This window comes from Centroberyx affinis, unplaced genomic scaffold (assembly GCF_046629955.1).
Source record: "Centroberyx affinis isolate AG114_WGS23_722 - 3 ecotype Tasmania unplaced genomic scaffold, CSIRO-AGI_Caff_v1 ptg000361l_1, whole genome shotgun sequence".
Taxonomy (NCBI): domain Eukaryota; kingdom Metazoa; phylum Chordata; class Actinopteri; order Beryciformes; family Berycidae; genus Centroberyx; species Centroberyx affinis.
Genome location: NW_027279032.1, coordinates 55,132 through 68,511, shown reverse-complemented (window position 1 = coordinate 68,511; position 13,380 = coordinate 55,132). Strand labels below are relative to the sequence as shown.

The 13,380-nt window shown below is 48.5% G+C and overlaps 1 protein-coding gene across 1 annotated transcript in view; it reads right to left on the bottom strand.

The window, feature by feature from the left end:
* ndrg3a (ndrg family member 3a) overlaps positions 1-13,160 on the bottom strand; it is a 32,853-nt gene extending 19,693 nt beyond the window's left edge. The window contains exons 1-2 of the mRNA XM_071515601.1: positions 13,020-13,160; positions 174-257 (exon numbers count right to left, since the gene is read on the bottom strand). Coding sequence (XP_071371702.1) covers positions 174-230 — 57 coding nt within the window. The 5' untranslated portion in view covers positions 231-257; positions 13,020-13,160. The remainder of the gene's footprint in view (positions 1-173; positions 258-13,019) is intronic.
* Between the last annotated feature and the right edge of the window lie 220 nt (positions 13,161-13,380).

Genomic DNA, 13,380 nt, shown 5'->3' with positions numbered 1-13,380 from the left:
GCAGAGTGTGCATGCCTGGCGTATTAGTGTATGCGTTTGCCTGAGAGTGCCATGTGGGGCGCTTCTTCAGTTTAGGAGTGCACCACACATCTGTGTGTTTGTGTGTGTGTGTGTGGTTGCACGGTCGCACGCCTGTTCCTTTAGCAGGTGGTCACTGTCCTGCTGCCCCTCACCTTATTGGTCAGCAGTGGCTTGATCTCAGTCAGCTGTACATCCTGCAGCTCATCCATCTTCCTGTCTGGTCGCTGTAAACCGCTCTGTCCAAAGAGGAGAGAGAGAAAAACACTCATTAAGACTAAGCATTGTCAGTTAGGCGAGCAAAGCAGCTAAGTGCTGCATACTGAACTCCCTTTGTTGTTCACTGTTAGCACAAATGAACACGCTTACTAATGGTGAGAAAAATGAAAGTATTTTTCTTTGCATCGCTCCTTCGGGAAATGAGAGAAGGTGTCTGGATTCATGTTGAACTCGTGTTTAAGAGCGGTTCAGGTCGGGGGCAGTTCATGGCAACACAACATACTGATTGATCCATTAGTATGGGGCTGAAGGAGGCAGTAGCTAGCGGTGGTGTGACCTCAAACCTGCCGGCTCCCTCGGGCCTCTGCTCTCTCTTTCTCTATCTCTCTCTCTCTGTGTCACACACAGGTTGGCACACTGTGGGATACGCATGTGATGATGCAGGAGCCAGCTGGGGAGGGGGGGTGAAGGGCAGTTTCTCTGTCAGTTCTGAGAGAAAGGTCACCCTCCCAGTCCACACACACACACACACACACAAAGGGGACAAGGCCAGGTATAACAAGGAGCACTAAAGCCCACCTCATTTGTTTTCCCCTTGAAGCCAGCCGTTTGTCCCTGCAAATAATTACTGAGCAAGAACACAGACACAAAAATGTCCCCCACCCTCCTCACACACACACACACACACACACACACACACACACACACACTTCCCCCTCTTCCTCTTGCATCGTACCTCAGCAGCCCTGCCAGCCTGCACAAGGTGAGGACAGGAAGTAGTGTAGAGTTACCTGGCTGTGCCCGGGAGAGCAGCTCATGTTGCACGTAACAGCAGATGGAGCCTCAACTCTCTGCCTCTTTTAGGTCAATGCTTACAACAGGTAGACAGGTAGATCAGCCTGCACCGCACCGCAAACAGCCCCCCCATACAGCCCCCATACAGTGAAACCACACTCAGAAGAATGGATGGGCATGCAGCTTACAGAAATGAGAGAGAAATAAGGTCAAATTCTATTGGGCAGAAGAACAGCCAATAGGAGCAGCGACTACAATCACTTCCTGAGTCAGAGCCCGCCCCCCTGGAACGACCTTGGGCTGCTGTATCAGATAACCTTCAGAGTTGGGTAGCACTGGGTTTAGCAGTCCAACAAAATTCAAAGTAGGTTTGAACTTTTAGACTTTTGATGGAGCATATATGACCTATTTTTGATTTTTTTTTGTCCAGCGCCAGTTAGAAACTTGAAAGCATGTATCAAAACATTTCTTTGGTTTAGCAGTGAAACAACCACAGGTGGGACCAGCGGTGATGACATCAAGGCAGGTCTGAGTCAGCAGGAATTTCCTCCTCCGATCGCCTGACTGAGGCCTGGACAGACAGCTGCCTGTGAATCAACAGTGGTCAGAGGTCGCCCTGCCCTGGGAACAGACCGCACCGAGCATGGAAACAGCCAGGGAAGGAGATGGGCACAATCGAGCACAATCCTCAAATTACATAAAACAATATAGGCACATCAAGCGGCGGAAGTACTTAGCCATCAGTGCGGAGAGTGAAAATATGCTCAGCGAAATCCCTGCTGACAAATCCGGCTCAAGGGTGGAACTAAATAATATTTAGACAAGCGAACAAGAAAAAAAAAAAGAAAAACAAATGCTCTGCATGCTTGAGCAGATTGAGCGTATTGGCCGGATCAATCCAACACTTCCTCAGGCTGTCACAGAAAGTGGGATGGAGGCAAAGGCCGCTGTAATTGTAGCCGGCTAATCGAGGTGTTAAGGGAGAGGGGGTCAGGGGAACCTTACCCCAACTGATAGACTGACTGGGTGGTTTTCACAGCCCAACCCCACTGAGCCCTTACTGGGTTACCTGGGAAAATAACAATCACCCCCCATGCGCTTGCTCCTTTGGTTTCAGCCTGAAACAAAGACAAGCGCTCCCTGAGGCTCTCACATATCTCACTCCCCCTTAACCTCGCATCAAATCACCTGGAAGAACACCAGGTCCCATTTAGCAACACCCACCACCAAGGTCCCATTTAGCAACACCCACCACCATCACCACCGTTTCCTACCCACTCCATCCCCGCTCTACCGTTCAGCATGCACAGCTGTTGCCATAGAGACAAAGCCGGTTGCCAATGTTTATTCTAAGCTAGGCTAGCCCCGAGGGACAGATGTGAGCCAAGGAGACAAGGGGAACAGATAGCGGTAGAAACGAGAGGAGCACAATCGGAAAGTAAAGCTCAAAACATCTGTTTTCAACGGTGATTACCGCTGACAGTCCTAGTGATGAGAAATGAGCCGTGCTTGAAGCGGACTCCGTCTAGGTCTGGCAGCGGAGCTTAGCGTAATTGCGGTAGGAAAATCGGGAAAGGCAGTCCCACATGACAGAAGGGAGAATCTATTTGCAATCTGTGTGACTTGCGAGGTTTGTCCCATATTCATACCATACCATTAACATGGATGAGGATGGGGGTTGGAGGGATTGAAAGAGCTGACACCGAGGAATGAGTCCCTCTGGCCGTAATATCTAGGAGAGCAGGGGCTGCCTGGTGTGGCGGATTGTTCTTACAAATGGCCTCGTTGAAAAGCTATCACAACCTGTTTTACTCAGCTTCCACCACTTGCAGACGAATGACACACACTTGATTTCCCTCATCTGTTCTACGGGCCAATTTCCCCGCACGGCGTGTAGCTGCCAGCGCTGGCCTCGTCTCCCCCCCCCCGCTAAATATCTCGCCACGCGGCACTACATTAGAGCAGGCGAGGGACGAGGGGCCCGCGCTCGCCGAACAAACGACAGCGGGGAGAAACGGTGTCAGAGGGACGCCGCACGGGGCCCTCTCCGCACGCCAAAGGTCAGCCTTCACTACCGCCGAGCGTCAGCGCTGCCTCAGGGAGACTCCGGCCTCCTACTCCGTGACACAGTGACACCGCCGGAGGAATCGCGAAGAAAGGTTGACATCTGTCAGATTAATAACTGGATAAGTCCGTCAGCTATTCCCAGTTCCCTCCCCCCTCCCCCCTCCCCCCTCCCCCTCCCCCTCCCCCTCCCCTCCTACCGCCTGACACACATCTGCCTGTCCCGACGCCTGTGAGAGGAGAGAGGTAACGATGCAAGCATGCACATGAACACACAGACCCACAGTGTCTCTGTTAACAAAAGGGAGTCCTGTAGCCGCCATGTCAGCAGCCGGCACTGAATGATCGATGAAGAGGACACATCCCCCCCTTCCCCCCCCCTTCCTCCCTCCCTCCCTCCCTCCCTCTCTCTGTCTCTCTGTGTCTATCCATCTCCATCTCACCTTGGGCCGTCAGGAAGTCTGGGAAGGCTGCATGATGGACGACCGAGAGCCCAGCTGCGACGCTGACCCCTCCTTTAGCCCTTTCCATTAGTCCTCTCTCCTCCTCTTCACCATGGCAACCGTGACTTCGACTTCCTCGTCACCATCATCATGATGGCCCTGCTTTGACTCTGACCACGGCATGACCCTTGTGAATGTCACCATGGTGACCTTACATTAACCTGCCTCCGGGTCTCTATGGCGACTCTGACTCAGCCGTCCAGCACATTGCCATGGCAATCTGACATCAACCTATACCTTTCATTAATGGTGCTGATCAAGCTCTGTCACTGTGGAAGGATAAGGGTTTTTTAATATTCTACATGTAGGTCAGAAGGTTTCCTTGGCCTGAGAATTGTGTAGAACTGGTTGCATAGCTCAGTTCTCAGGTAGCCCAAACAACATTTTTGCTAAATGAGCCACAGCATGCTTCACATTTGGGGCAGAAATCATCCATATTTAGCATAAAACAGCGTGTTGCTGATGATTCAAATTGGATTTGACCATGAATTATGAAATAAGATGCGGTGGTTTCCCTTACCAGGTAAAACAATCATGTGACTGTCACACACAAAAAAACATCCTTTAATCCTCTACATCACTGCAACATTAACACCTCATCATCACTGTGGTAGCCCAACCTCTACATGGGAACATGATGGTGACGGATCTACTGGGGAGAACAAGCTGACACTTAGCAACTTGCTTCCAAGCAGAGGATATGGTGTTGTCTGCCTGTCTGCTTCCACAGTGGGCCAAATTATTTTAATGACAGCTCCAATTACAGAAGAACACGAGCTCGTCCGTCCTCGTCCGAGGCGCGAGTCTTCAGTTAGCACTCAGCCAGGCATCAAAAACACAACAGAAATAGGCCAGGACAAATTCCAGAGATACCACCCTCCTGCCAACCATTCAGACAGCCTAACCTCTATGTCTGCCCCTCTTTGTGTGCAAGTGTATTCTGCTGTCAGGGCTACCACCGAGTGGAAACAACTTATTTCTGGGCAGCCACCTATGACGCATTACCCTCAGGCTGGAAGACTTTTCCATCCAGGGATACATCACTAGAAACGTCTCCCACCCTCCACCCCTCCCCACCAGGCCAAGCCAGTGTTTATAGTCCTCAGTCAGCGGAGGCGGTAATCCGCAGCGGAGTAACACTCCGCGTTAACGGACTGTGACGAGGCTCAGTTCCAGATTATAGCCCTAACCCGGGCCGTTTGGTATGAGAATTAAAAGAGGCAAATCCCTTCATTTGGCATTTTCTACCAATAACACTGTGAGGGATGGGAGGAGTAGGAAAACTTGTTCTGGTCTAGTTCAATCAGAGGTTGAGACATGAGACCCAGGAGAAGATCTGATGTGAAGCCTGCTCTTTCCATCGTGGAAACGCTGATCCAATATACACAGATATAGTCAGCAAACACACTAAACTGTACCATACTGTACATGAACAAGCACAGAGACCCATCCACCCACACACACAGCTCCCCATGCTCCTGTCTACTTAATTAAAAGGACGGCATGCTCTCCTGAGGCTCCATCATCCTCCTTACCGCTCACACCATCCTCCTGATACGAGGAGACAGATGGTATTTTTTTTCTTCTTTTGACAATATAAAGATAACCGCGACTTTGATGAGACACCTCTCTGATGTCTTTCTCTCTCATGATTTTATCAAAATGGACTAATCTCATCCACTAGCCTACCTCAAAGTATGGACTAACTCCCCACTCTAAATCGGTCCTTAAGGCGAAGCAGCTTTTTAAAAAACAAGCCACACGCCTGCCAAGATATCAATTCACAAATTGATTGTAAACACACAGAGATATGCACGCAAATGACTGCCGAATATGAGAGAGAACAAAAATAACGTCTTATTACCTGCAAAGACAGCCGGAAATCGATTCCTGAAGCGCTGTAAATTAGTAGATTAGCAACTCATTCTGCCAGACTGGCTATTTTAAGACTGCCATTAATAAAAGGAACAACGCTAGTTCATTCCAACGCCGACCCTCGCTTTGAATGCTTCCAGGATTATAAAAGGTCTAATACATGCGGCATCGCTGTAATATACTCATCCCCTCCTTTATTGAAAGCCAAAACAGACCGTCTCAGTCACTCCCACATTTAATATCCTGAGTCTCCTACCAGCAATAGCTCAAAATGCAGGTGAAGAAAAAGGTTGCTCGGGTCGTGCTTAGACGGTACATGGATATTACACACACAGGACCGATATTGCGAATGCTACTGAGGTAGAACACACACACACACACAAAAGGGTGCTTATGAGTGGGCGGAGACCCATGACTTTGTCTTCTGCGTCCCGATGTCCAATCACAGTTTGTGGGTTTCTCCGTCTCTTCAAAACATCTGTCAAGCATCGGATGACCCACCCGCCTTCTGGCCGGTCTCACCCCTCGCTCCCTGGCTACCTCCCTGTATCTCCTTTTTGTAGGACCCTCTCTTTTTAGCATGATGTGAGCGTCAATCATTTGAGTGTTTTTGAGCATGTGTGTGTGTGTGTGTGTGTGTCTGTGCAAACGCCCAGTTCATTAGCAGAGTTCTTCACTGGCACGTAGCGGCCACTGCACTGATCTGTCTGCCAAAAAGGGGAGCCCTGTCCTTCCAGAACACCCCCATCCCACCCCTAAACACACACACACACTCTGCCTCCCCTCCATCCACCCCCTAAACTCATTGAGGATTGGGAACAGCCCCAGTCGCACTCACAAATAAACTTCCGTGTAAACAGGCACGTAGCCTCTACACACACACACACACACACACACACACACAGATGGCTTAAAAGCACAGTGTACTGCTGGACACAGGCAATCACCACACAGACACACACACGTACACACCCCTCTTTTGCTGCAGGGCCACTGAGCGCGAGACCCCTCTCATTACTCTGTGAGGGCTTTTAAAGAATTGCACTACTCCTTGTGGGGCCACTTTATCTGCTAATGGTCTTATGAGATAAAAAAAAAAGCATCTGGCCATTGATTTATAACCTCATATCTATTGGCCTCATATCATCAGCAGGCTTCACCCCATACACACACACACACACACAGAACATCCTACTGGATTCCTAAATACAGCGCTATGGTCCGAATAATTATTTGTCATGATTTCCAGCAGCATGCCAAATTTACTGTGCTAATGCGAACCCCGGGACCCACGGCAATATTTCCCAGTCATGAAGTGATGTTCCAGACCAGTAAGCCGGAAACTCAATTTATCCATTACATCAGACAAGGAAGTATAAGTGGCAGTTATGAATTTTGCATGAGCATGATATGTTAGGCAGGGTCCTGTGTGTGTGTGTGTGTGTGTGTGTGTGTGAGGGCAGCTGTGTATGTGAGTCGGCCTTCCCATGTTCCCGCAGCCTCAGTACATTGTACAGCCGCTCACACAGCCAGCCAGCCGGCCTCTATTTTGGTCGTCATGTATAAGTCATGGAGCGGTCTGAGCACTAAGCTGCGTATCACTTTTACAGAGTCTTTTGGGTGAATGTGATTTGATTCTTAGAAGCGCTTGTGTCCTCTCTTCCCCTTCTCTCTCGCTCTCTCTCTCTCTCTCACACGTCTAAGCCGAGAGACAGATTGATTTTTTTTGGCCACGCCACATCTGGCCGCTTGACAATAGACACCATTGCACAGATCCTTGGGCTCAACATTACGGGGTCCAAGCTGTGAAAAGCGGCAATATATATTCATACTGTACACACACACATGAATGATGTTATTTCATCATTCTCTCTCATTCCAATACCCTGGAAGGCAAAGCCACAGCTGATGCTTTCCAATGATGATGAATGGACTAATAAGAGGATGGAAACACAGACAGCAATTTGGACAGCGGCAGCTACATGACACACATCATCAATAAATCAATACGCACCAGCACAGGCAGGCGGGCCTCACACAAAGTAAGGCGTGAAGGGAAAATAAGTAAAAAAAAAAAAACTACTACCAAGAAGGCAACAACAGATAGATGAGTCTCGATAAATCTGTCGTGATCTACAAGCCGGGGCAGAGAGAGGTGTGAGCCTTGCTGAATGACCTGCCGCTGCCTGGTGCTATCTGGCTATAAATAAGGCTGAATGGCCGGGACTGTCGGACCAGCACTCAGCACCGCTAATAGACTACCTGCCTGCCCCCACTCCGCCACGCTAGGCTAGCTGCCTGCCGGGCCGGCCGCTCGGCCTGTGGGGATTTCCTCTGCTCATGCTCACTCGTGCAGACAGCAGAGAGAGAGAGAGAGAGAGTCAAGCCATGGGAGAGAAGGAGACAGAGCAACAAGACAGTAAGACAAACAAAAGACAAAGTGGTTGTAAAGTGTGTGGATCCTGGGTACCAGCTGCATGATGTGGGTAGGGAGCAGCGGCGGCCTGTCGGAGGCCCAGCAGGGGGTGCAGACCGCAGGCAGACTGGCCGAGAGGCGGCGGAGAGGGTGGGGAAGGGGGAGGGGGCAGCAGCGAGGCCATCTGTGCAGCCGGGCCACTAGCTCACACCCACACACAGCATTGGATCAACAAGCTGGATGAAAACATGTGAAACAGCTCCCATAAAACATAAGCGCAGCACAGAGACACGAAAGCCCTCGCGCCCCGGAGACGGTAAAGGACCTCTGCCTCTTAAACAAATGTGGAGGCGGTTTGGAACCAGGACTTGTTAGAGCGTGTTCACATGTATGAATCAGTGCCGGGCGGCCTGTTGCCTAACAGGAACACGGCCTCTCCTGATAGAGTCGTCCCCGTGTTTTCGGCTCGGCTGTCACAATGACTGATTGCTGACAACTCTATCTCCCCGAGAAACACAGAGGTGGCTTCCTCTGGCGCCTTCCCCTCCCCGGCTGCTCTCCGCGGAGGTTGGCGGTGTCCTTGGCAACCGGTCCTTGACGCCGCCACCCCCCCCCCTCCCCCCAGCCGCTCCTGGGCTCGGCCGGTGGCGCCGCGGAGATCGAATGACCTTTTCGCCGTCATTTACATAAAGTCGTTCTCTGCTCAATCATGGCAACCCGCACGACTTGGAACGTTTTGTTTTTTTTGGGAACATTTGGGATGCACAACGCCGAACACGGACCATTCTGACAAAAGGGAAATGGACAAATGTTTGCCTCTTTTGACACAGGCACAAGTTGATAACATTGCTAAGGCATGAGATCCCATGAGAGCTGAGAGTTGTCATTCACTTCCAGCACAGTAATAACGCAGAAAATGAAAGCACCGACGCCTTGTTTCTCTCCTCACATATATAAACAATATACATGCAAATGCGTTATGACACAACCCAGGTCACGACTTACTGCCGAGCTGCACACACACACACACACATACACACACACACACACACACACAGGCCTGGGCCCAATCTCCCAGAGTGCTCTTCACTCAGTGAACGAGCGTCTGATGATTAGTTTGTGGCGTATCCTCTTCGCCCGCGTTTAAGGGGGGAGGGGGGGGGGGGACCCTCAATCCACTGGGGCGTTGTATCTGCCATTTGCTCCATCACAATTACAACCGCTAAAGCATTTAACTTCCCTGGCTGCTCCCTGGGTCATTAAAGCAAACCGAGGGGCGAAATGGTCCATGCTGCATGCTGGCCAATCCAGAGACATGGCGAACACGTCTTAGGGTTTGTCCATTCTGGCTGGACGAGTGTGTGCTGTGTATGCCGGCGTATTCGTATCTATGACCAACAGGGATTTGTCTCAGAAGTGGGCCGGAACATCCTCTCTCCCTCTCTCTCTCTCTCTCTCTCTCTCAGTGTAACATGTGGATAGATGCACAGAGCAGCAAAGTCCAATGAGCCTAATGAGATTTCTCAGAGGGGGGAAAAGTAAAATTGCCTTTACTTTTATAGCGAGTGAGAATGAGCAAGGAAGGGCTGTCGTTTAGATCAGGAATAAAAAACATCAGAGTTAAAGGGATAGTGTGACATTTTTGAGTTTGAGTTGGTGACACCTGCAAACAGCCGTGTCCTGTTATTTCAACAGTGCCAACGTCGCTCATGAGCCACTTTAGGGAAACAGAGGGATGAACGCAACCACTTTTTCCTACAATGTGTTATGTCAGTAAAGGCAACGGGGGGGGCGGTCAGCGGCCTTTACTGCGCTGCGGTGATGCATCTGCAATGTGTGCCTGCAGACGTATGCGGGCGGGTTTTAAGATATACGATCGTAAATGAAGAGCGGCCGCTGAAGGACGGCCCGGGGCGGTCCAGAGGTCCAACTTGGACCGCATCCATCCCTTCGGATCAACAAGCTTCCCACCTGTGCTCTCCCTTCTCTCCTCCTCGACACCTGCTGATATTACTGCTGACGGCGATAAAGAAAATGGAGACAGATAGAGTTCTCTCTCCAGCGGGCAGAGTGATCCGGCAGATAGGAGTCGCTGAGAAACCTGTGGACGCCGCTGCTGCCCTGCACGAGCCTGCTGGTGTTTTACATTCATTCAAGTCAGCAATTGCCATGAGGTGAAGCAAACAAGCACCAATATAAAGCACTTTGATGTAACTTCCATCAATATGGCACTACCTACTATGATGCATGCAATGAATTTCTTTATTCAGCTATAAAGCAACTACTATTGCACAACAAAATAAATGGGGGTTACTTGAGTTTAACTGGGGTCATCCTCTACTAGATCCCAGTTATTGCAGGCAGTGTCAGTTAAGACTGACAGAGCAGGGACAGACGGGATCGTCGTTCAGGTAAGCTGTCTGGGAAACATTGCGGTCACGGGAAACATTTCAGAAGTTACCCTGGAACAGAGGCACGTATGCATCAGCTGTTTTTGCTCGGAGAGCTGGAAGCTGCTGTGCAAGGCTTGTGCTGTAACTCTAGGCCTGGCACAGCTTAAATTACAGATGCAGTTCAGTTACAAAAACACAACAGCGGCAGCGGCAGCACAGCTCCAGAGAGAGAAGGTCAGGCTGAAGAATAATCACACAATACAGTGTTAACTTAGGTAACTCTCGTGGGCATGCATCTTTAAGAAAAAACAACAACATCAACACAGGTTGTTTGCCACAGCGGCCTGGGTGCGGTTAAATGACTGACCACAGCAGATGACTGAGAGGCAGGAGACATGGATGTGCTGTTGACAACCCAAGGCAAATATGAATAAGTCAAAGTAAATGTCCATCTCCTCTGTCTCGTCCTCCAGCGCTGACAAACAGATAGACGGCCTTGAGCTCGCTCTCACCTCAGCATCACTGTCTCTGACTGTCAGCACCACGGCTTAATTACAGCTTCCAGCTCTCTAGTGAGCATTACCTCCTGACAGTCATCCCTGAAATTCCTGTTAGAAATCCTATTCTACACAGAAGCAATTCTATGCACCAGTCACTTTTACAGCGACATGCAGTGTAATCCCTGCTGGATAGTAGTACCTCAGTACTGTGGTCCCTTTATGTTGACACACATGAATTACCTCGCATCATTCACTTATATTACTACTGTTAACGTTACAATACTTGAACACACATTGTAATACTTGAAGGTATTGTTGCACTGTTCTTTTTTTACTCTGAATGTGATGTGACCTCAAGTTAGATTTCACTGTGCACCTGTGTAAAGTGGGATCCCACAAACGTTGAATTAGCCTAAATGTGAAAAATTAAGCCTGTCAGCTACAAAAATATTGTAATAAAGTGCATAGGCCCAGTTTAAACCATTCAAAATGGGGATGTCTATGCCAATCTCTGGCATTTTCCTACTTTGGAACAACATGAGCCAAGACAGATAGCACACAACATGAACACATCTCCTGGACATTTCCACAAGATCTGTCACTTAAGGTGCAAAGTATGGTTTAATCAACAACTTCTGACACTCCCACCAGTTAGGGATTAGCCTTTAACTGTAATAATCAACCAGGTGGGGACTCCTTCCAAGGATATACCAATAAACCACAAACTGCCCACTAACAGTTATTTTTCCTGCTTCCAAAACAAAAGACTATTTCACAGAGTAGCTTATAGACAGCAGTTATCTGCCAAGTCTGTTATCTATAGGCTGTGCCATAGCCTTTCAATGGGAGCACTGTTGTGAGTGACAACAAACGCCCTGGTTGTTGCTTGTTGTGTAAGCACCATCCAAACCATGCTGACCACGTGACACTGCTGAGGGCATTATGGGAGATAAATCACCTGAATTCAACACCACCACGGGGAAATTCAAAAATATCACTATAATATTCCTATAGGGACTCATAGTGTATATGCAGCATTCAATACAGAGGTTATAATGACCTTTATCATGCTTGATGGTATTTTTTAATCTCCTATAGTATCATTATAATATTCCTATAGGGACTTACAGTTTTGCTGCGATATTGCAGGCAACAGTATCCTTCAAAAATGTATTATAGGTTTACTATAGATCTTTTTACTAACCTAAACACCTGATGCCCAGTCTCACACACTTCCCACCTGTGTGACCTTGCATGGCCACGAGTGACATTGTCATCCATCATGTGGTGTCTGAACGATGTGCCATCTGCAGCTACATCATAATAATTGATCTGATTGATCATGATGGATCGAGTCTTAGTGTAAATCCGGTCTTGGTCAGTGCAGCTGGAATAATGTGAAGAATAGATGGATAGATTAGGACTATGAGAGATGGTGTGTGACAAATCAAACAGGGCCTACGTGAAGGTTTCCTCTCCCAACTTCGGACAAACTGCCATCTGTTGAGATGTACTCCTAACGTAAAAACACGATATTTTTCCTATAATAAACCTATAGGCACAACTTGTGTTTGTGATGTTCAATATGAGTTTATAGTGGCCTTATCGTACTTTATGGAAGGCTATTTTTTTTATTTCCTATGGTATCACTATTATATTTCGATAAAATTCCTACAGGGTTTTTTCGCTGTGATGTTTGTATAGTAACCTTCTGTTACAGCGTTTCTATAGCTTTTTCGTAAACGAATTTGCGATGTTACGAATCGTGACAGGCCTTACTGGGCTACAGATACAGCCCAAGTTACTATTGAGAGGATTCGTAATGTAATAAAAAAAAAACAGAATAAACAGATACCAATACCGTAACGTACAGCACGGAAAATTGAAACACTATGTATAACAGCCCTTGTGTCGCATCACACTTTACAGGAGCGACAATGAACTAAATTCAATTCAACTGCAGTTCTCGGACGCATCGCTTCGTTTGCGCTCAGGCAGCCTACTGAATCCCATTTGTTTTTAATCTATTCACCACGGAATGCCGGTCGATCTAACGTTACGTTTGATCAAAGGTTACGATTCCTATTCGTTTAACGCACGATTCGTTTCACAGACAGCAACACGAGCAGACTGGGAAATCCAGCGAGCTGGGATTATCTATCTCCTGTGGCATCCGACACATCTGCAAGTGGGAAATCGGAAAATACTACCTCGAAAACACGAATTTGGGACTTACCGCCTCGACAGAATAAGTATCCGGTGAATCTTAGTCAATTCCTCTCGGGGTATGGGTTGAGTAACGACGTTAATTGTATAATAAAAACTGCTCTGCACGCTGTTCCTACCCGCTTCCTCTGCCTCAACTAGTATTTCGATGTGACTCTGGGCGGAACTACACGCTGCGTCCCAGACATTACGGACGACCAGGCGGCCAGCCAATGAGAGGAGGCGGTGCAGACAGAGAGGCGGGAGGAGCGAAGAGGTCTCACTCTGTCCCGAAAAAAATGCATCAGACTCTGCTCCCAATCGGCTGAAATGTTAACGAGATATGGAGGCCCTATCTTCCATTAAAATAGATCGAAGGTTTATATAGACCA